Source organism: Prionailurus bengalensis, chromosome A2 (assembly GCF_016509475.1).
Source record: "Prionailurus bengalensis isolate Pbe53 chromosome A2, Fcat_Pben_1.1_paternal_pri, whole genome shotgun sequence".
NCBI lineage: Eukaryota > Metazoa > Chordata > Mammalia > Carnivora > Felidae > Prionailurus > Prionailurus bengalensis.
Genome location: NC_057348.1, coordinates 149,991,313 through 150,016,365, shown reverse-complemented (window position 1 = coordinate 150,016,365; position 25,053 = coordinate 149,991,313). Strand labels below are relative to the sequence as shown.

The window sequence follows — 25,053 nt, the reverse complement described above, 5'->3', positions numbered from 1 at the left end:
TGTGTACTTTACCAAGATTTTTATTCCAGCAAAGGAACTGTATGAGATGTAGGGAGTTATTAAAATGGAAAATAAACTCTCACATTGTAACTTGGTCAATTGGTACTAGTCTCAAATGCAATGTCAGATCTCACCAATCTAGACTAACTGGAAGAGAGGCCAATACAAATTATGGGATATTTAAAAAAAATTTTTTTTTTAACGTTTATTTATTTTTGAGACAGAGAGAGAGACAGAGCATGAATGGGGGAGGGTCAGAGAGAGGGAGACACAGAATCCGAAACAGGCTCCAGGCTCCGAGCTGTCAGCACAGAGCCCGACGCGGGGCTCGAACCCACGGACCATGAGATCATGACCCAAGCCGAAGTCGGAAGCCCAACCGACTGAGCCACCCAGGGGCCCCAAATTATGGGATATTTTAAAAGAAATTTAGTTTTGAAAGTATGTTCAAAACTGGCCACTTCTGCCAGGCTAAGAAAACATCAGAAACTTGTTTAACAATTGTATACATAAAGATGATTTATAATTAGCAAATTAAGCTTTTAAAAGTAAGTGAATGTTTCCAAAGTTCTTAAAAAATTACATTCTTACAAAACTGCTGATGAACACTGCTTACTAGGTAGCACACTAGTGAAAAGAACTGATTCTATTTACAAAACATGCTCATTATTCCTCTTTAACGTCATTCATGATGAATGAGAATCCACTTAACAGCCACTACGACATCATTCCAACATGCTCATGTTTCCATTGCACTGGTACTTTCTTATAATACTGCTAAGGACTTTGGGGATAATAAAGGTCAAGAACTTCCCTTGCAGACTTCAAAGCAATAGATTTCCCTTGACTAAGAATTAGGAATAGTCTGTAAGGATTCCTGTCTATCACTCCACCTGGCCAAATGAAGGCTACAAATGCAGATCTCTTACATCTGGCTGGTCAGTGAGAAAAACCAATGGGCAGAATCTATAGATTCAACATACATATTTGATGGCCTTTGTTACATTTTTATTTGATTTTGATGAAAATTTTTTGTTTGTAGAGAATTATTGGTTTGTAATTCCCCTCCAAGGTTCCCAGCCTTAGACAGCAGAAGGACTCCTTCGGACCTGTGTGTTTAGAAAGGCCCTCTCAGGCAATAATGGCCTCTCATTAACATTTTCAACAGAGTTTGGAGAGAATCTTTAGAATTCCCTGGATCACAGGTCTGGAAAAACTATCACCTAATTCATGTTATCTTATTTAGAATTTTATTTAAAAATAAATGAATTACTCAGGATACTAGTTACTTCTGTTGGAGAGGCAAGGGGGTGGGATTGGAGAGGTCAGTTTAAAGTTTCAATGGTATTGGAAATTTTCTAGATCTTAAAGCTCAATGATAACTTTATGATATATGCATTACGATGATTTACAACTTCTGTATGCCTTAATAGTATCATTTTGCATGTATCAGCTATTTCATAATAAAAATCATGAATTTAGAATAAAATGATTAAAAATTATTTTGTGAAAAATGAGTACCCAATTTCTTTATATTATTGGTACAGTATATATACGGTTGAGAGGCTTTTGATTACTGCGTTAGTGGTACAGAAACCATAATTATGTAATACGAAAAAAAGAAATGATAATTCCCCAAGGCAAAATAAAACTATGTAAAATATATGATTAATTGAATATTAGATATATAACTTATTGAGATAAAGACCAGTAGGGAAAATGACTCTTAGAAATAAGAAGGCAGATTTCCTTTTCAGCATGGAGACATCATATCCATACTTCTCCTATCACTGTCAAGGCAGGCTGCTAAAACAGATTTGAAATAGTCGAGATTAGACCAAACTGTCTGAAGACATGGGGGCTGTGCATATATTCAGTGATTCTTGGGGACCTGACCCGGAAAGGGCTTTCCTGATAGCTTCTTCCTTACCATGTCTTTTAGCCAGCCAAAAATACAGTAACAACAAGTATTATTTACTGAGCACTAGTCAAATATTCATTTCATTTCTTTCTTCCATTCCCCCTTCCCCCTTCCTTCCTTCCTTCCTTCCTTCCTTCCTTCCTTCTTCCTTTCCTTTCCTTTCCTTTCCTTCCTTCTTTCCTTTCTACCTACCTACCTACCTACCTACCTACATATCATCTATCTATCTGTCATCTATCCATCTAGTGCTTTCTAATCTACATGAAACCTTGTGAGCTTTTATGATGGCCATTTTCCTGATGAGAAAATGGGCTTAGAGAGGCTAAGGGCTATCCTTGGTAACCCTGCTGGGATTCAAACTCAAGTCTGAAGGATCCTGCACTCTGAAAGGCATTATATCTGTGTCCCCCTCCAGTGTGTCCTATCCTCTCAACAAATAGTAGTGATAAAGATGAAACACAAAATCTTTAAGGAATCAAATCAGTTCTTTCACATACTTAGTGAGAAAAATCCTTTGATGAGTTTGCACTGCTAAATGAAACCAGTAAGGATAAAGAAGTCCTACATAATAACTTAGTATCATAATTAAGCTTTGTTTAAAGAAATGCTCCCAAGATAACATATGCCAAATAAAAGACTTTGAAAATTGATGGCAGATAGGGCTCTATTTGCAAAATCACCAGTTTTTTTTTTTTCCTTCTTGACTTGGCAAAATTGGATTCCCAGTTCCTAACAATTAATCATTTTCATTCTGCCTATCCACTTATCTTTCTTTGCTTTTCCTTTTACTTCCCATGAAGTAATCTGAAATAATCTCCTTTAGAAATATTACCAATAAATTGTTTTCAAATAAAAAAAAAACACACTCTACGTGCAATACATTCTAGTATATATATTTCCCCAGAAGTAATCTCAATTGTCCTAATCAATAGCTGGGACATTTGTTACTGACAGCTCCATTTATTCAGGGAGATGAATAAATACACAGTGCAAGAAGGCTCTACCTCAGCTTAGCTGGGTGATCTTGAGGAGGTCAGCATCCCAAGACTTAAGTTTCTTCATATGTAAAATGAAGCTTTTAAAATTCATTAGATGAGGGATTCTTGGCCCAAGTTTCATGGGCCCCCCAGAGGTCTGTGGATGGAGGTTCATGACGCCACTGAAAATAGCGCCAAGTTTTGAGGGTGCATATGTGCATTTTTCTTGGAGGAGGGTCTATAGCTTTCATCAGAGACTCAAAGTAGTGTGTGGTCCAAAAGTGAAAAAGTAACATTCCACTGAAGAAGATTATCTATAAGGTCAGTGACAGCCGTAAGCTTTTATGAGTGATGATGTGACTAAGTCCCTGTCCTAATGGTGAATATAGTCTTATTGAGAAAAATCCAAAGAAAAGTCAAGAGCAGTTATGCCAACATCCTTTTTTGGCTTGCGGGGGAAAACTTGATCTTCTCTGTTTCTATTTTTCTGTGAAATGGGAATAACACAGGAGAGTTTTAGAAGGCAAACAAAACAATGACTCTGTCTACACATGTAAGCAATTTACCTGAATAAGCATAAAGAACAGTCCAATTAGGCCCAATAGCCTTATTCAGTCTGTTTCTTTGAATGATTTTTCCCCATCTTAGGGAGTTATTTTGGCATTGTGGAGATGATGGAATTTTAGCCAAGACAACCAGTTGAAACATGAAAAATTCCATTGATCAATCTGTTGCAATAGAAAGGTTTTGAGATTTGGGGCAGGCAGAACTGGACTGCACTCCCTAGCTATGTGAAGTTGGATATGTTACTTAACCTTTCAGTCCTATAGATTCCTCAGCTATAAAACAGGGGTAACAATATCCAGGTCTGCTATAGACTGAATGTTTGCTGCCCTCCTCTGCACTCAGATGTTGCAACCTAACACCCATTGTGATGGTATTTGGAGTTGTGGATTTGCAGAGGTGATTAGGTCATGAGGATGGCACCCTGATGAATGGGATAAGTGCCCTTTATAAAAGAGACTCCAGAGAACACAGCTGCCCCTCCCACCATGTTAGGACACAGCAAGAAGGCAGTTGTCAATGAACCAGGAAGCAGAACCTCACAGGTATGGATTCTGATGGCACCTTGATCTTGGACTTCCCAGCCTCTAGAAATGCTCCTGTTGTTTAAAAGCCACCCAATCTATGGTATTCTGGTATAGCAGCCTGAACAGACTAAATAAGGACACAGCGTTGTTTTGATAATTAAATTACATAAGGTCTATGAAGTATACCACCTAATCTGGCCCTTGGTTGATGCTAAACAAATGATGGTTCCTTCTTTCTAACACTAGATGAGAAATTTGGCTGGTACTCTTTCCCACTTGAGAACTATTTTTGCTGAACTGAACCCTTCAGGTAAAATTCTGAGTTATGTTTTACATATGTAATGTCTTAAATAAAAGACATAATTGATGATTTGGAAAATTAACCACGTGGCTACAGTAGGTGATTTTTAAAGTTTTTATTTTATTTATTTATTTTTGAGAGAGGGAGAGAACATGTGAGCAAGGGAGGGGCAGAGAGAGAGAGAGAAGGAGAGAGAGAGAGAGAGAGAGAGAGAGAATCCCAAGCAGACTTTGCACTGTCAGTGAAGAGCCTGACACGGGGCTTGAACTCATGAACCAAAATCAAGAGTTGGACACTTAACCAACTAAGCCACCCAGGTGCTCCTAGATTTTCAATTTCTATTGAATGACTGTCATGTTGGGTAGATCCTAGACTCTTGATGCTCCACGGGCCACCTTAAAGTGGGATACTTTTAGCAGCAGAAGAACTGTTTGGTTAGTGGAAACTGGTCCCAGGATGCCTTTTATAATTTAATCACTTACAACTTAATAGAGGAATAAATCATGTCTATTTAGAATGAGAGAACAAGAGAGGGACGATATGAATATGCATATATATTTTGATTCTTCATGTTGCTGGACACAAATAAGTAAGGAAAGATCTCTTAGGTGAAAAATATCTATCTTATTTTGTCCAGGTTCTACATTCCAGATGGGCTGATCTCAAACCATATCAAGTTAAATACAAAAACCTTACAGAAGTAGTTTAAAATCTCTTCCAAACAAATTACTTGAAAAAAGCCTTTTAACTTAAAGGAGAAATGTAGATACAGGTCCTAACACTTGTTTTGCTCCTTGGAGTGATAGATTTTCTGAGAGAACTGAGATTTTCTGAGTGATAGTTTTGAGCAAATTTAGCTACTCTAATAATTTAGACATTTTGAAAGGAATATTTTACTTAACTTCCTAATGAGGAAAAATTTTCCGATTACAGAATAACAAAAAATTACATTTGAAAGATTTGATTTAAAATTTCAAGGCCACAATGCCACGCGTTGTAAATAAAAGTGTCTTTGTGTATGTATGTTGTACAACCATTGATTGGCCACACTGTTAACTCCCATAGAAATGTTTTAGTGACAGAGTTCTGGGAGGGAGCTACTTAGACTCGGTGGATTTCTAAAAATTGTTTGTTTTTCTACTGTAGTGAAAATATTTACTTTCAAATGTCTAATCATCAGTATATTTCAGAGGCTCATAAAAATGTATGAACGATGACAACAGCAGGAGTGTTTTCATTCCTTTTATTTATGTCTATGAGCCTCTGAATCTGATAACGCCACTCCACAATAAGGGCTTTTCTTCTGATCTGAAAGAGAAGCTCACGTCGGATGTGGAAAGCATGAGCCAGGAATGTAATGAGTTCATGTCTTGAAAAGTGGGGGAGCAGCTTGTTGTGAGAACGAGCCCAGCACTGGGAAGCGTGTCTGACTGGAGATCTCATGGAGAGAACATCACCGCAGGTTTCTTAGCAGATACACCCAAGCTCAAAATCCTTTTGGCCACATGTAAAAGAAGAGCTCAACCTGAATCAGTGTTGATTCTTCTGGCTGAGACAGCACAGTCTTTCCTCAGACTTTGTTACCAATCACATTCACTCAAAACTCTTCACTAAGTAACATTCCTGCCCTTTATCTTGCCTAAGGTTCTTGTAGCCTCAGAAGTATGGAAAGAAAATCTTCATATTTTTTATTTTGCTTTATGGTAAATGTAAAGTATGTCTTCATTTCTTTGTGTGTTATAAAGAATCGAATTAGAAAACTATATAGTGATGTTTATTAAAATTAAATAATAAAATTATTATTTTCATCTATTGAGTGTTATTCAATAAACGAAATAATTCAATAAATGATTATATAATAAACACCAGATGATTAGTACTATGTTAATGTTTTCATGTATTATCCCTTTGTTTCCCCATAAAAACCCTGTGAGGTGAATATTACTATTTCCCGCATTTAATAGAGGAGAAAACAAGGTTAGAAATATCGAATAATCTGTGAGGTCATGTAGCTAATAAGTGGCAGACCTGGGATCTGACAGCACAGCCCACACCCTTGACTGCTTAGCTCTACTGTCTCTCACTGCTGACACATGCTTCTTCATGCATGTACAATACACATGTTCTATTCAGACAGACACCCCTACTGCTGGTGCTGTGATCAGTCCATCTTTGCCAGATACATACAAAAGACTTAGCATTCTTTTCCACTTCTACTTTCTACTTGAATAGGAAGAGAGCTGGATTTGACCCCTTTGAAAATATTTCCTCTTCCCCTACATTTTCTCCCTTGAAATGTATGTATTCCCTGATGATACAAAAGCACCTGCATAAATAATCCAGTGTGAGATGGATTAGTACACAGATGGGAGGAGAAATGGAGGCAAAGGAATCAAGTGTTAATAAAGATACATATAGACCAGGGGAAAATGCATTACAAAGCACTGAGAAATAGATAAAGGCAGAGAGGTAGTGAAATAAAAGACAGATAAAGAAAGGGAACAGAATATACCCATTAATATTTTATTCTCATAATACAGGTGAAGAATAATAAAGAGCAAAACTAATTATTTGTTCAAAACAAATAGTATCTTACACTTAGAAACAATGCATTTAGAGTTTTCAATGGTTACTTGCTTAATTTATTCTATTGAAATTATTTCCTCTCCTTTTTGGTCAAGATTGCTTTAAAGTTACTAATCCACCTAGGATGTGAGCTTTGTGACTGTTGGGGCACTGCCTAGACTGGTGACCACTCATCCCTATGATTCAGTATAGTATCTTGCACTTTATCGATAGTCAATACATTTTTTTTGATGACCAAATGAAGTGCCTCCTTTTACCAAATCTAAAGACCTCATCTTAAGGAGTCTAGAGTGGCAGCCAAATGGAGGACATGGGCAAGGTGAATAACAAAAAAAATGCACAGGTTAAGGGCAGGAGAAGAAGGGAAGGAGGTTTTTGATTAACTAGGTTCACAGTCTAGGTTATGGGAAGCCAGATGACTTGAAATGGACGAGATTAGAACCCGCAGAATGAAGGAGGTGTATGATGTTCTCAGAGCAGCTGTGATACAATGAGTATACGCCAGCCCAAACCCTTGAAAGCCAGCATGGCACAAGGGTTAGCTTTTTAAATAATCTTTTAAATGTATTCTGACGAATGAAATGTAGAAGAATCTGGCTTGTTTTAATTTGTGGTTGTAACATCTGGTGAGAATGCGAGTTTTAAATTATTTGTCATTGCAAAGTAGAACTGCACCTGCTAGTCAAGCTCAATAACAACTAACTGAAATAACAGGGTATTTTATTTGGAAAGCCTCTGTGTGTAAGAAGTGGAAATCAACAAAACTTTCTCTTGTCTCTGTTGTCCCTTCTCCCACATGGGCTGCAGGGGTATAGCATACAAAGCGCATAAGCCATCTTTAGTAAGTATCAATGAATATCAGGGTACAAATTATACTTGAGGATATAAATACGTAGTTTCTTGATCATCACTTGGTTTTGTACAGGTTGAAAAGCAGTAGACATACTCTTCCCAATTCTGTCATTCTGTTGGTCTATCCTCAGGGCCCAAAATAGGGCTTGGAACAGAGTAGATGCCCAATTAAAATTTGTTGAAGGTGTGAATGAATGAATCTGCAGCTCTGAGCCTTGGGGCCACTCAATTCTTGCTAACTGACTTCACTGGCACTCCTGATTTGGGTTGAGTTCTTTCTTTTAGTTCCCTGAATCCAAAGGAAAGTTAGGTCTTCTCCAGTCTGGCCCCGGGTATTATGGCCAGGGCCATAGAGTCACATTTTCCAAAATGGAAAGTGCCTTATTGTTTTATGTAAATATATGATTATTATTAAAAAGTTAGACAAACCAAAGGCAAAGGAAAGTAAAAATGACCACCAAGTCCCCAGAGAAAACACTGACTCCAGCTGCAGATGAGGAAGCCAAGGTCTAAAGATAAAGGAAGAGGGATTTGCTCAGGCTCTTCTACATCCTTTATCTTCAGATCAAACCATGATTTTAGATGGCCCTTGATTTCTGGTTCTGGCCATCTGTTTCCTGTACACACCCTGAACTTTACCATCAAAGTTGGCTGGACCATAAAACCTGACCTTCCCTTTCCCATAAATGATCAGATTTTACAAACTCCGAAAGAGTGAACACGGACTTACTTAACACGCCCCAGAATAACAGAACTAGAAGGTTCATCTTGAAACGTGAAAAGGTAACAGTCCGAATGTAAGGAGGTCCTTAAATACTCCTTTCAAAAAAAAAAAATTGAAAGGAAGAAAGAAAGGGAATTAGATGAAACATAGTATTCTAAAAGAATTAACAGAGAGAAATGTAAATTTAAAAGAGTAGGATAAATTCGTGTAAATTTATTGTAGAGTATTAAGGGTACCTAACTAAGCTTCACTGAGTACATTCCTTTTGTGATTGACTTTAAAGGAAGACATGTTCTTCCACACAAAACAGAAAAGTGGAAGGAATAAACCATGGAGGTGTGTGGAAAGTTCTTAAGCAAAATTCTGGTTCTAAAGAAAGAGTTTATTCACTGTAATTACAGTATGGCTCTAGCCACAGCAATACAGTACTACTGCTCCCTTCACATTGATTCCCCATCTTCCTGTTCACCTGGAAAGCAAAGACACTGAAGGTACTGATTTAGCCTGATGCTCAATTTCCTGTTCTCTTTCCTGAGTCCTTCTAGCCCCATACTCTGAGCCTGGTCTGTGTTTTGACCTTGCTATACTTTGGTTTCCTAGCATGACGTGAGGGACATAAAGGCAGAAGCCATGGCTATTTGTATCTCACCATTGCTTGTTCTGTCCCTAGCACAGACACTGAAATTTGGTTGGTGCTTAATAAATATTTGTCATGTAAAGATATCTCATCAACTTGCAGTTGAATCTGAGGCCATATAACACATCACTAGAAAGAGTAAGAGGTACGTCCTACTGGGCCTGGACACTGCCTAGAAGGTTGTGATGTCCACTCCACACGGATACTCTCCCTGGTTCTCCCCATTTCCTTGACATTTTTGTCTCCTCTGATGGTTTCTATTACATTTTTATGATCTTACACTTACTTGCTTTCTTGACACTATCACAACCATCCACCTTCAGCTTTGGTACTACCATACTGGGTGAGCCCAAACTTAGTCTCTAATAATAATTTCTTTCCCTTTCTGAAAAAAGATAGACCATTTCTACCTCCAAATGCCTAGAGAGAATCTCCATTTGGATGTGGTTTCTACCTGAAATTAAACAGCACCCCCCCACCATGTACACCCAAGAATGGAACAAGTTTCTCCATCTAGAACACTGTGGGAGATTCCCAGCTCCACAGACTTAATTAAATTCTCTGGAATTGCCTTTGAGTTTCTCCCTCTCCTGAAAGGTCTGCTAATTTTCCCTCCATAAAGACTCCCATATTTGGCCCTCATTTCCATATTTGCTGCCCCAATTCAGGGCCTCGTTACTATATGTTCAATACTAACTCTTCCCACACTCTAGTGCACTGTAGATCACTCTCCAACGTATCTCATCACACACAGCACCCCCTGTTAAGTCTCTATTGCCCTGCATGGGAAATAGAAACACCCAAGATGTGTGAGTCCAGCTCATTCCTCGTGAAGCAATCAATAGGTCTCTTATACCAGGATTCTTATTTCCACCTCTCTGCTTTTCCTGGTGTCATTTTCTCGCCAAGATGGCTCTCCTTTTACTCTTCATCACTATTACGGCATCCTCCACGGACTACCACTTCCAAGGAGCTTTTTCGGACTAATTTCACCACAGGATGATGACTGCCCTTCCTTGGCACTGATGTTTAGTTCTGGCTATCTATATGGCTACATTGCTGTTCCTTACTTGCTTAGACAATGATAATGGTTAAAAAATAAAAACAACAACGACTACTACCATTTATGGAAGTCTGCTATGTGTCAGGTACCAACTAGGCCATTTATGAAGTTCAATAATCTCCACAACAACCACACAAGTTCTGCAGACATTATGCCTACTTTACAAATATGGCAACTGTGGCTTAGAGAGAAGTCACTTACTCATGGCCACACAGCTCATTAGTGGCTAAGAGCAGGGACTTGAACCCACACAGCCCAGGTACCATTCATGGTGTCATATTTATGGACATAGACATTCCATGAATGGCAGCCTTCTCTGACCAAACTGATCCAAAGCAGTAATTTTACCTTCTTCTTTGGGGTTCTCCATACACATACACAGAGCCTACAGCACCAAATACTTTTGTTATAGGTGTTAAGTTTCCCATTTTCTACTGCAGGATCACTAAGGGATCACCTTACTACCATCTTTTCACCTGTGCATTGGAATTTGTGTGAGGCAACGTCGATTTAATTATAAGAACATTATTTAACACTTTTCTTCCTGTGAATGCCTACTCTGTCTGATGTAAGCCACATTAAACGCCACTGTCCTTCCCTCTAAGGCCTAAAATTTTACGATATGCATTTATGCCCCATGCTTCCTATGTCATTGCTTTATTTCCCCAACCTGCCCTTGAAGTCACCACGACATACAACATGACAGCTTCCAACTAGACTCAGAATATCCACAGTAACAAACTCCATTAACTATTAACCTCTAATACATGGATTACTGGACTTGGCTACTTTTCTAATCAGAATAAAAATTGGTCACAAGATCCATCTAGGACTTATTGCCTTTGTATTTTTTAAATTTTTTAAAAGTTTGTTTATTTTTGAGACACAGAGAGACAGAGCATGAATGGGGGGAGGGTCAGAGAGAGGGAGACACAGAATCTGAAGCAGGCTCCAGGCTCCGAGCTGTCAGCACAGAGCCTGACGCGGGGCTCAAACTCACGAACCGTGAAATCATGACCTGGGCCGAAGTCAGATGCTTACCCGACTGAGCCACCCAGGCGCCCCTGCCTTTGTATTTTTAGACCTAAGGCTCCCATTTCCTTGTTGGTTTCAACTGTCAGCATTTGTCATTTTTCCTGTCCTTTCAACATTATACTGCTTTTTAAACTTTTATCCACACATTGCTTTTGTCACTTAAAAATTCCACTATGAAAGGCTCTGATTTAATGCGACTGTTTGATTCCTCTAGAATCTTTTTTCCTTGATGTTGGTGTTCTTTTTTTATGCATAATTTAGAGTCATAACGGGAAAATTTTCCATCACAACTTTTGCAAAAGGTTTAGTGTACAATATATTTGGCCCTTCAGGGGGATGATCTTTGAAGCCTGAAACCAGCACTGTTAATAACAGAATACAAATAGTGTTCAACCTAGGACCTTACCTTTCTGCTTCAAGCCGCATCTCTTCCCGCTTTTGCCTCCTGAGTTCTCTGCGACGTTCAAAATCATCCATGGTGTGGCTTCAGGTCTAGGGAGACCGGAGAATCTGGACCTAACAGAGAGGAGGTAGATCGAGATCATAGATGAATCCAAGTATCATTTCCCATGAAGCACTTTAGCCTTTGGTCCCCCACCATTTTTTCATACTCTCCTTTCTTCTTTACTCTTAAGAAAAACACCTTAAGGCTGGCAAGGTAGCCAGTGACCAATTTCTGACTCCCAAGCTGAGCCTTTCATGCACTAAACGAATTCAGTCTCATTCATGAAACCATTAGAGACAAATAAATAAGATCCCAGGATTACAGTTAAAAAATGAAAATAACAAACCTCAGGAGACAGAGGGATTTTGAAGATTTGAAATATTGGTGGGATCACTTCACAGCTACCAAATGATTTTGTTCTTTGTAACTTGCTGAGCCACAGATGAAAGTTACGAAAAAGTGAACAAAGAGAGAGGAACAGAGAAAAAGAGTGAAAAAAAAAGAAAAGTGGCTCAAAGAGGAATATGCAGGAATGAGAGAAAAGAGAGATAAAAGAAATAAAATAATATAAGCATCAAGGCATAATCTGAATAATCTGAAAGAATATTAATATCAGAATGATAAAAAAAACACAGCAATAATACCATGAATAAGCAGAGGTCGGCAGCATTTTTAAAAGCAGTTACATATGATCAAGCCGTTTTCAGAGCTCCAAAGTCCCGGCTCTTTGTAACCCAACCATTTTATCCTTTCCTACCTCCTCCGTGATGCTTTTGATCCCAGAAAGATCTTCCCTTTCCAGCTCTTCAACTGCGAAGCCTACTTCCCTTGCACTTCTGTGCCATGAAGCCAAGTATTCCAGAATTCCCCTGCAGCCCCCAAACCCAAAATGACTACCAGAAAAGGGGAAGCGGGCTCTTTTTGTCCTTGCTTTGTTTACAGAGCTGTCAGTGGTTAGTTAAACTCGGCCTGGAATCTGGCATTTAAGGCCTGCTTGAAGATTGTTTCCTGTGTGGAGCGGGAGGCCTCCACTTCCTCTGCAATCCTAGACTCTCCGCTGCACTCAGATCACAAAAAATATTTTCCAGCCCTTTCTGTGCTTATGAGACAAGAAGTTTGCCCTGTGCAGGAAAATCAGGAGCTGTGCAAAGCCTAAAGCCATCACCGAATGGCATCTCTGTTTGTGGGGGCAAAAAGCAAAACTTAGATTTTGAAGCCAAGTTCAGAAACCTTCTCAAATAAATTGTCAGATTCTTTTATTTTCAAGCATTTTCCCCTTAAAAAAACACACAAAAACAAAAATAAAGTCTCTGCCAACAAAAATAAAACTATACAATGTTTGCATTTTCCCCCTTTCTTATCCCTTAGGGTATTACTTATACTGCATATAAATCTTTTAGAAACTCTAATTTTGGTATTTATTGGGAGTTTTAAAATTTTAAGGTGTTTTTCTATCTTACTCTTACCAAAAGTACTTTCTAAGTACTTTGCTAGTTATGAAGAAAAGAATCAGTTTTCCTTTACTATTTCATCAACCACAAGTTTCTCTACATTTTCTGGCTTGATCTCTCCACAGTTATCAGAATGAAAAAAAAAAGTGATCTGAACACCCCCTGAGAGGTCATCTGGGGGTCTTTCATCTGGGGTGGGCTCCCGTTCTGAGGACAGTGCAGGGTGAGCACGGCCCCGTGGCCAGTGGGACCAAACTTTGGTTACCCGGATGCTAGGTGCAGTGAGAGAGTAAACTCTTCTCGTCCCTTTCTTCAATACAGGCTTTTGTTGTGTATGAACCACTTTGCAAATAACTACAGCAACAGCAAACAGAAATGGGAGAGGGGGGTCTGTCTCTAAGTAAACAATTTCACTTTCCTTAATTTATCCAAGTAGCTTGAAAGGCATCCTCTAAAGCCTGAGCTCCTCCCTCATCCAAGCTAAGTTGTAATGCTGGCTGCTTTTCAGTAACAACGGGCTGAGTTTCTTAGCCTATACCTCTGGTGGAGGTGCTAATAAGCAGTGATGTAAATATCCCCAAGCAGGCTGGAGAGGCACATGGTGGGCAGAGCCTGAAAGGTCTTGGAACAAACACTCACAGGCAAGTGGAACGGACTGAGAGCATGCGGTCGCTTTGGCTGACCATCCTCACTGGCTCTCTCACCACACAAATTCTTTTTCTGCTACCCATTCTCTCCACCTACTCCTCACCTTTTATTACTTACTTGGGCCCTTTTATTCTTTCCCAACCACAGAAAAAGTCCATCTATCCCCTTATTTACTCATCTGGATCCTGGGGAGTATGCATCTGGGGCACTAGACGTGGGGGAGGGGGTCGCTCTACGATGCATCTACACAGACAAGTGCCTTTCCGGGTTGTGTTTTGTGGACATGTGGAGAGTGTATCTGAGGGAGAGGAGAACGCACGTCTGCGTATGGTGTGGTATGACTCTCTCTTGGGGGTGTATGAGGCTGTGGGGGGGGAGGAAGGTGTGTATGTTTCTGGAAATGGTCCGCAGGTGGTCTCCCACCAGGATGGGGCTGGAGGTCCTCCTCAGTCGTCACACTCTTGTACCACAGTGCTCCTCTGAACTTCTCTGCCCCTGTCCTATTAAGGGGAGCCATGTCTGGGTGGAACCGTAAGGGGTGTTTCCCCGTTTTGGGGAGCAGCAGCTTCCATCTTCCCAGCTCCTAATCTCTCATTTCCTCCCCTTCCCCCAGTCCATGCTGAATCCCTTCCAGCAACATCGGTTAGGAGACAAACTCTCAACCAATGTAGTGACGAAACGTCAAGGCAAAGAGATTCTAGAAACCACGGAGCTCTAGAGGGTCCCAAATGGAGGTTAGCCTGAAAAAGAAATGTAGGCTAAGGGAGGCATGTACCTGTGAATGTGACAGATGGATTCTTGAAAGCTTTATGAAAAATCTAAACTTTGGAACTGTGCAGGGGTGGGGGGAGGAGGTCATGGCTATGCTATTGAAAGAACTTTGACATGACTTCTGCATAAAGGGGGAAAGCACTTTACAAAGGCAGATGAATCATTACTGACTGACACATCGGTCTTTTCAATATGGACTCCCCAATACAAGATTTTCTTAAAACAGGGCGCATCTATGCTGGTGTAATTAAGTAGTAAGTGGGCGTTACAGATTCCTAATCGGTTAGCATGTAGCCCTTCCTTTTGGTAATGACACCACGAAATCCAGTTAAGGGCAGGAGATATGAGCATTATGAACGGATAGCTTCTAATCCACCCTCAGTTATTAGAGAGAGAAGCCACAGAGAAAGCTAAGTCCTACCTACCTTAAAATCAGCACAGACTGAATAGTGAATGGGTGTGGGGAAAGTCCTTGGCATCTTCTGGTAATGCTGCTACTGGTCTTGGAATGCATCAAGAACAAAATCTATTGTGTCAGGGACACTGGATAAGTTAATGCAGCTTCCAAAAGTAACTAACACTTATTGAACGTGTACTGTGCGTTGGGTTATTTTTCTCTTACTGTTTCTGTTTGAAATTCATGGGTGTTATTTCTCAGAGTAGTTTCAAGTTTAAAGACTAAAAGGAACAGAAAGGACAGAGCTCCTAGATACTCCCTTTCCTCCACCCCTGCCCAGTGTCTTCTATATTTGCACTGAATCGTGTACTCACGCTGCAGAAACTGTACTGAAGACCTAACCCCTCAGAACGTGACCTTATTCAGAAATAGCGCCTTTGTATATGTAGTCAAGACGAGGCTATTAAAGAGGGCCCTATTCTAAGATGGCTGGTGTTCCTATACAAAGTGTAAATCTGGACACAGGAACAGACATACACAAGGAGAAGATAATGTGGAGACACAAGGAGAATGCCATGAGAAGGTGGAGGGCAAGGAGCACCTGAGGCTACCAGAGCTGGGAGAGAGAGACCAAACAGATCCTTCTTTAAGTGTCCTCAGAGAAAGCCCTCCTGACACCTCCATTTTGGACCTCTAGCTTCCAGAACTGTGAGACAATGTTTCTGTTGTTCTAAGTCCCTCAGGTTGTGGTACTTTGTTATGGCAGCCCTAGAAAACTAATATAGCCTAATTAACATCATGCGGTCGTGGGGCACATTTGTTACAACTGATGAACCAATACATTATTAGCTACGGTCCATAGATTACATTAGGTTTCACACTTGGTGTTATGCTCGCTGAGCTTTGCCAGGTGCATGATATCATGTATTAACCATTATAGTAGCAGAATAGTTTCCCTGCCCTGAACAACCCCTATTCTCCATCTTTTCACACTTCCCTCACTCCCACCTCTACCCCAACCCTTGGCAACCACTGATCCTTTTACTGTTTTTACAATAGCTTTGCCTTTTCCAGAATGTCATACAGTTGAAATCATACAGTATGTAGCCTTTTTACACTGGTGTCTTTCACTCAGCAACGTGCATTTAAGTTTCCTCCTTGTCTTTTTGTGGCTTGATAGCTCTGCTGGGCTATTTAAAAATATGTTAAATTATTTTATCTACACAATAAACCTGTGAAGTAGCTATTAAAATCCCCATTTTACAGAATTTCAAAGTGCCTGCTCTTCAGCACTATAATATTCTTGGACTAATCCACTATTTATCTCTAGGAATTGTTTTCCCTTTCAGGAAATAAGCAAGAGTGCCCCAGGAAAGTTCTGAGAAGACTATTGTCAAGATCTCTGGTTGAATTCATTGGATCAAATTAAACTGAGATAAGAAGTGATCTTAAAAGTTACCCGTGCTGGGGTGCCTGGATAGATGGCTCAGTCATTTGAGCATCCGACTTCGGCTCAGGTCACGTTCTCACAGTTTGTGGGTTTGAGCCCCACGTTGGGCTCTATGCTGACAGCTCCGAGCCTGGAGCCTGCTTCAGATTCTGGGTCTCCCTCTCTCTCTGCCCCTCCCCCACCCACATTCTGTCTCTCTCTCTCTCTCTCAAAAATAAATAAGCATTAAAAAAAAAGCTACCCATACCTCTTCAATTGTATGTTCATTTGGCTTAAATGATAGAATTGTCATGTCTCAAAGATACCAATTAAATTAAACCTTGCAAATAGTAATTAAGCCTCTATTAATTTATTGTTACTTCTTTGTAAGATTCATATACCAGGATGCTCAGATTCTGGACAGCCATCACTGCATACTTCTGTGATGTTAGCATTTCTTTCTTGCATTGCACCTTCCTTATTACATAACCTTCCTCTTCTGACCACTATACCCTCATTCTCAACATAACACTTTCTCTTTTATTTCAAGGAACCCTAGTGTTTCAACACTCATAACAATTATTAGGCAGATTCTTTCTGATTAGTCATCATTATTTACCCACTATAAATATCATGGTGAAATGAATTCAGTGAAGCCCCACAAAAACAAAAACAAAAAACAGGAAACACATTTACACCATCAAGACGCAATATACATTTACTGAGCATTTACTGTGGTGTTCTATTATACACACTAGGGATACAGCAATGAACAAGACTGAAAAGGTCCCTGTCCTCCTGGAATTTGTATTTTAGACTTCCTTGCTTCTTTAAACTTCTACCAGGTGTATCATACCCATTTTCAACTTTGAATCACAGCTATCATCTGTTTTCTGTCTTTTGTTCTCAAGATTCAGGGCTTTGTGGGAGAAAGTCAGGAGCCATGTGTTGTCTGTGAGGGTTTGTGTTAATTTCAGCTGGGTGACTACTGTGGCTCAGTGATACTTCTCTTCATCCTACATGTACTGGAGTGATTTCTGGGTGTAATATATTCCAGCAGATTCCTCACCTCTGCTCTTCAAATTATCTTCACTAACCTCAATGCTTCAATTGCCCTTCTCTACAAACCCTTGGCAAACAGTGATCTGGACTCAGGAACCTGGACTACTCCTTTCTGTGAAGTGAGATGCTTGGACTAGATGATGTCCAAGGTTTAATCCTACTCTATATAATACTATGGTTCCATACCTGCTCTCCAATCCAGCAAAGACAGATGTATCAAACATGATATGTCCATGATTCCTCCTTTCTAGGTCTAAATGATATCTAGTCTTCTAATTCTCTTCTAGTCTTCTAATTTAGAAAGCATTAACCTTCCTTTCAAGCACATCATCCCATGACATCCTCGATAAAAATATTGTATTGCTTCTCAAACATGTCATTGAATTTTCCACTTCTGCACTTTTAATTCATACATCACATCCATCTGGAATGAGTTCCTCTATCCTTTTCATTGTCCATATTCTATTCAGTCATGAATTCTGGAGTCTTCAGTTCAGACTGGATCCTTCAGTCATGAAGTCTGACTCTATTGAGTCAGACTCAAATTTCACTTCTTCATGATGGTTTTCTTGAGGACTCTAGCTTGGAAGTGATATCTCCCTCCTTGAACACCTATCATTCATTTTGGGAATAAATGTGCTGCCTTGCCACAGCTCAATTGTTCTAACTAGTATTTAATTTTTTTAGTGTTTATTTATTTTTGAGAGAGAGAGAGAGAGAGAGCGGGTAAGGGACATGGAGCGGGGGGAGGGTACAGAGGATCTGAAGTAGGCTCTGCACTGTCAGCAGGCAGCCCAACCTGAGGCTTGAACTCACGAACCACGAGATCACAATCTGAGCTAAAGTCGGACGCTAAACTGACTGAACCAACCAGGTGCCCCTGTTCTAACTAGTATTTAAATATTTTATTGATATTTTATTTTCTATATATTTTCATTCTTAAGGCCAATAATGAAAAGATAACCACTGTATAAAAAAGTCTCCTTCCTATTGGGCATGGTAGGCACTCAGGAATTGTAGCTGATTTGAACCATTGGATTTTTACTCTAGATTTTACCATTCTGAGTATGTAAAATGTAACTCAAGCTGATTCATCTCTGTATTTTATTGACTGATCAGTGTTTACAAAGTGAATTAAAGACTTTTGTAATAGACTATATATGAATCTCAAAAGTTATATAAACCCACATTTGCAGTAGTTACACAGTAAATCTGGCAGTGTTTTCTTTCTGACTGTAGAAAATGAACTTTTGTCCTTTTTAAAAAAGTTCAATTTATCAACCTGCTTTGCTCTTTTCTGAACAGAATGGTTCATTTGGGACTCAAAAACCAAATAAACACATGGATTGTAACATACAGTTTGGACTTAACTTTAGCTCAACCTTCACCATCTTGTTCCAAAAATCTGTGCTACTTAAGAAAAAAAAAAAAAAAACACATGCAATCACCAAGGCACATTTGTCAAGATCAGCAATACAGAAATAAGAATGAATGGGATCAGCCTGAGGAGCTCTGCCCTCTCAAGCTGTTTCTTTTCTCTGATCAGTGGAATCCAGAACACGAAGCTGTACTATGAGCAGGCTAACAGGTTATGACCTGTTTTTTCTCTTCGTTCCTGCTCCATCTTTTATCATTACGTTCCCTCTATTTGTATTTCTCCATTTGCAAAACCCTGACAGGCTTCACATAACTAAAATCAATGTCTTTTGTGAAAGAGAGTGGCCTCTTTTCACCTTAGCAGGAATGGGCAGCTTGGGCATTTCAGACTGACCAAGTGCTGGTGTTTATATACACTGACTCTAACGCTTGGGAAGACAACACATTTAGGGATTCTAAGTTGCATCTTAAAGTGGTATCACAAACACTGCCACTTTATTTGGAGCACTTGAGATTGTTCAAACCCTGTGGCAATCATTGTTTGATTCTTAGGTAAGAAAAGTAGGTTCATCTCCATATAAAGAAAGAAGACTGAGATGTATAGAACTTTGGCACTAGCTCCTGAATAGCAGCCAATCAGTGCAAAACCAGCACTGGTGTTTAGAATAATCTCTACACTATTCTGAGAAGTCTGAGAAAAGTGAGGAGAAGAGAAAATTTGAAACCCAATTACTTCTGTGCCCTTTTTTCTTACTTAGGGTTTAAAATACTTTTCCTTGGCAAACTCAAGGAGAATTACACTGAAAGACACAGGCTAATACCAAATCAGAACAGGTATGTGGCCACTTCTGCTCTTGGTCCCTAGAGAGAAGTAAAAGGCATAGGTGTGAATGCTATGGCAAAGATGGAAATTCTCCACCAAACTGTGTCTGTGTGAGAACAAAAATTGCGTAGCTTTGCTGAAAGGAATGTATAAATGTGATAACCTAAGCTAATTCTGATGTATAAGGGTGGGGTCCTTGCCCCAACAGAACTCTCCAGCAATAGGTAGGGCTGCTGAGAAAGCGTGAACCCCTATTACTGAAAACAGTCCGGTAGAGGTGAAATGGCCATCTATTTAGGGCTGTAGGAAAAGATAGTCTTTAAGATTCTAAAGCTATGCTGTCCAATACAGTAGCCACTAGTCACATGAGGCAATTTAAATGTAAATTAACTAAAATTAAATAAAATTCAGGGGCACCTGGGTGGCTCAGTTGGTTAAGAGTCTGGCTCTTGGGGCGCCTGGGTGGCTCAGTCGGTTAAGCGCCTGACTTCGGCTCAGGTCATGATCTCGCGGTTCATGAGTTCGAGCCCCGCGTCCGGCTCTGAGCTGCCAGCTCAGAACCTGGAGCCTGTTTCGGATTCTGTGTCTCCCTCTCTCTCTCTGACCCTCCCCCGTTCATGCTCTGTCTCCCTCTGTCTCAAAAATAAATAAATGTTAAAAAAAAAATTAAGAAAAAAAAAAGAGTCTGGCTCTTAACTTAGGCTCAGGTCACGATCTCACAGGTTCATGCCTGGAGCCTGCTTGGGATTCTCTCTCCCTCTCTCTCTGCCCCTCCCCACCTTGAATAAATAAACTTAAAAAAATAAATAAAATAAACATAAGAATTTCTGTGATTGTTAAAAAAATTAAGGAAAATTAGGAATTCCATTTCTCAGTTCCACTAGCCCTGTTTCCAGTGTTCTGTGGCTGCATGTGTCCAGTGGCTACCACATCAGACAATGCAGAGAGCATCTTCACCACCACAGACAGTTCTATTGGAGAGCCCCACTTACAGTGTGTCAGACACGATCTCGGACTTGAGAGATCTTATAATTTCATAGAGAAGATGGAATGGTATGCGGAGTGTGGCACAGGTCAGCTTTTGGAAGCCTGGATGTATTCTTTTAATACTCTTAGAATAACCTCTCTGTTCTCCTGCAGAAGGCCTTTGGATCAGACAATCTCACTGTGACTAAGCACTTGCTATTGAGTAAGTTAAATGCTCAGCACAGGCAAAAGAAGCTGGGACACCATCTGAAGACAGATCACACCTCAAATTGCATAACAAGGACCATGAGTGGTTTATTTGGAACAGAAGATCAGAGGTCATGGGTCTTCACCAATGGTAAACATGGTACAGAGATCATCATATTTTACACAACAGTAGTTTTACTTATGCATGACCCTTTGGACTTTCTGGTCTACTCAGCTATAAAAATATTGGCAACCCATGAGTCTGCTCTTTGTGATTGGTTTTCCAACTAACATTTCCAATTTAGTGATCAAAACCCAGATCCAGAGCCTTAGCCAGCTATCTTTGTTGATACAAGGTATTAGCAAGGTGAGAGAGTTTAGATGGCAGGATATAAATCCAGTTACACTGCTGGAGACAATTCAAAGGTATGTGCTTTGCCAGTGGTAATAGTCTCGTGCATGAAGGACACGCTAGTGTTAATGGAGACTAATTATTCCCTAGTGAATTTTTCAACTTTTATTCATCATGATCCTCAAATGCATTTATTGTGTTCTAGAATTATGTAGCAAGTTAGAGGCTATCTTCTAAGAGTTTATAATCTAAGATGAAAAGCTTTGAAACCAAACCAAGGGACATTATCCATTATACCCCTCGGACACCATAGATGCACAACTTAAACATAGAAATCTACACAGAAGTTAAATAATAAATTGAAAAGGGCTTAGACTGCTTCCTCTTTCCTTTCATCATTTAGATGGCACTTCACCCTAGTTGTTAGTTTGGAGATTTCTGGACTTTTCTTCAAGTAAGAAATGACTCACAGTATAGGCTTAAGACTAGCATAAGACTATAGGGTCTCTGAACCACTAATGTGTTTGTATGGACACCCATATTATATTTCTATTGGAGCATTTAGTCTGTAGCTTGCATTTTAATTGCTAAGTACGTATCTGTCCTTCCTGAAGACTGTAACCTCCTTGAGGTTATTACTCATTTTTGTGATCCTCCAAAGTAGTATTTGAGGGGTCCCTCAAATAGTCTCTTAACTATTTTTTTTTTTTATAGTTCGCAAGGCTGACTACTTGTTGAATTGGAATGGCTTCTAGGGCATTTCTTTCATTAGACTTAGTTGGTAAACAGAGGAACTTGGCTAAGACATTATCAAAAGGCCATGTCTCCAGCTGAGCTTTTAGTACTACCTTGAGGGTGGTAGTGGTTCACTATGGAGCTCTGTTTTATATTGTGATTTGTAGCTATATTGTGTGTTGTGTGTATTGTGTGTAGCTATATTGTGTGTTGTTTTCCTCTAGTGGAAAAGAACCTTGTCTTAGAAGATGGGTATTAGGCATTTGTAACTGAGGGAATAGTTCTGGGATGTTCAAAGAGAAGGAGGGACAAAGAAGACATATGATGAATAAGAAAAGAAGAGAATCAGGGTTGGGCTGAAACACTCCAAATTGCCAAGGCCTTTGGAGGTTCCGTGCCACTCCTCCATCATAATTAGAAAATACTGACATTCAGAGCTGATTTAAATGCTTCCATCAGTCTAAAAAAAAGTGTTGCCTGGTTTTGCTCTCTAACCATGCTCTGTAATTAGAAACATAAGGCACTGTACTGGATGCTTGCTTGAGAACCCACCCCTCCCAAGCCTGGTGTCATTACCCATTGGCTATCGGACTTTTATCTTTTCTCACCATCTCTCAGGAGCCTCAGCCCAGGTCACAGGAAGAGCGTGCGGTTGCCACGGGCATTCCTGAGAAAACCTGGAGACCTCCGGCGCCACCTCAAACTCTAAAGCACGCGAAGAAACTCATTTTGCCAGCCTACTTGCTAGCTGGAGCTCTATAAATCTATGCTGCATTGGGAAGGCAGTAGTTCAGGTATGGGAAGACAGGTTTTCAAACCAAAAGAGTCATAGGGAGGATCTTTGTGACAACCAGCTTGAAAGGACATCCTTGTTTGTTTCTGAGAAGAAGAAAGCTGCTCTGACAGCTGATCCTACAGTTCCTCACGCTCTTGCTCAAAAACCTGTATTTTGCAGAATGTAGGAGCAGAACACCATCTAAGAAGCAAAAGCAGCAGCAGCAGCTTTTTACCTTGGACAAAATCCACAAGGAAAACAGAAAAATGCTTGTAATCAAGGACTTCAACTCAACAGGCACCTAGCTTGTCAAATGAAAACATGTGGCGGCCACCTGCTAAGCATCTTAAAGAAAAAAAGATACCTTCTTGTTTTTCTACCTGATCTAGTCTCTTTGGAGCATACTTGCATTTCCCGGTTTTTCACACTCAAACAGTGCTGTCCACACTCTGTATAAAGATGACTAAGCAATTTTGTATTAAGTAACCAAAGCAAGTCCTGCCAATTTTAGAATAATTAAGTTTCTGCCGTCTAATATAAACAGTTCCAAGAACTGCATGCAGCCTACCAAAAGTATATATTACAAGTAGTCAACACTGTGGCCAGCTGGCAGGCAGATCAACCTATTAAAGTAGAATTGTTCAGAATTCAGAGTATTATTTTTCTTTTCTCCCACTATTTTTTCTGCATCCAACTTTGTTTCTTTGGGATTGTTTTCAAGTATACAAAGCAAGAAACTGTTGCGGAATTGCACCTCCTGTAAACGAATGAGCTTTTCTCTTGAGATCCGTTGGAGCACACAAATCATTCCCATTTCAACCCCTGTCTACACAGGCAGCCAAAGCAAAACGGAGCAAGTGAATCTACTTTGTTCCCACTCAAGCTGAAGTGTTCATTTTGCTTGACCATAAGAAAGGTCTACAGTGACCACTAGACAAATGAATGTGCACATTAAATCCTATGCCCACTGGGCACTGAAAATATCTTTCTGACCACTGATCCTTGTGCTGCCTTTGCCAGGTAGCTTGGTGGGCCACAATTTATTGCTAATAAAACTAAAGTCATGGATTCAATACCACCAGGAATGAGTTAACTGTTTAAGATAAAAAAAAAACCTTAAACTATTGCCATGTGCTATGACATTAATCTTGGCCAGCTATAATGGCAGATGTGGCTTGACAAGTTTAAGTTGAGAAAATAGAGATGGTTAGACTAACCCACTCCACCATGACCCTCAATAGAGTGTAGGGTCAAATGAGTGTGAGTGTAGCATCATACAAAAAGGTCTCTGAATATTCAATTGCATTATAAGCCCTGTTGTCTTCTTCACTGTGAATAAATTCACACATAATCAAGAGGGGTTAAGGCTCTACAATCATCATTACAATGAAAACTTCAGTAAAAACGTTCAACAAATATTGTGAAGTAATATTCACATACTAACCACTTTGCTTGGTATGGCATGTAAGCTGTCAATGCAACTATTCTGCCCTCTCTGGGCTTATAATCTGAGAGTGGAGACAGGCAATAAATAAAGAAAATACAAATTGGGATAAGGGTTAGAAAGGAAAAACACTGTTCCAAGAGAGAACTACAGAAGTGACCTAATGCTTTTCTTTGGGCTAGAATAGGATATAGGCAGTAACAGCTTTTTCAAACAGGAATGATATTAATACACATAGAGACATGCATTCATAAAGAGAACATGAGTTTATAAGATCAGAGTTTATATTCATTAAACAAATACATATATATATATATATATATAGACATCTGTTTTGTTCCAGACACTCACTCTTCCAGTTGCTGATAAATCAAACTTTTCTCTACTTGTCTCTCTTAAAGAAGTGGGTGAGGAGTAAAGTAGGTAGTCAGGTTTGAGGGATGGTGAATTATTCTTACCCCTTCTTTCACACCTCAGGTCCTGTGTACGTAATAGAAAACTAAGGACATATCAGCTGCTGTCTACCACAATTTATACAGACAAACAGAATCCACTTAAGATATTAACTTCACATGGCTAAAGTAGGAGGCATGAATGAGGGCATCTTTCTGGAAACCATCCAGCTCAGTGAACTTCTGACAAGAAAAGCATGTTTCCCACCCACTATTAAGCCAAAATTTGTTGACTGAAATGAAGCTGGTCCACTTTGTTTTTTCAAACTTTGGTTCATGATTCCAAGAAACGAACAGTCCATAATAAATTTACCCCAGTGGCAGAACATCTCACAACCAGCTTTTCCCCTTTGAATACCCCCAAACAGACCTTTTATTTGTTGACATACAGCCCCTGGACATTCATGAAAACAGGATGTTCTATTGCTGCTTTTTAAGTTAAATGGATTTAAGTCAGGGTCTCAGCCGAATTTCAAAAACAGATGTTACACAGCAGACAGGCTGAACTGACCCCAGCAATGAGAGGCTATTT

At 39.8% G+C, this 25,053-nt stretch overlaps 1 protein-coding gene across 27 annotated transcripts in view; it reads right to left on the bottom strand.

Annotated features, from left to right (window-relative positions):
* Positions 1-25,053, bottom strand: part of CALD1 (caldesmon 1) — a 187,355-nt gene that overhangs the window by 89,266 nt on the left and 73,036 nt on the right. For 25 of the 27 annotated variants that reach the window (XM_043589602.1, XM_043589570.1, XM_043589574.1 and 22 more), the window contains one exon: positions 11,594-11,703. In XM_043589602.1, the coding sequence (XP_043445537.1) occupies positions 11,594-11,664 (71 nt within the window). In that variant the 5' untranslated portion in view covers positions 11,665-11,703. Of the gene's footprint in view, positions 1-11,593; positions 11,704-12,389; positions 12,669-25,053 lie in introns of those variants that run through there. The other 2 variants (XM_043589598.1, XM_043589573.1) reach the window with 2 other exon arrangements.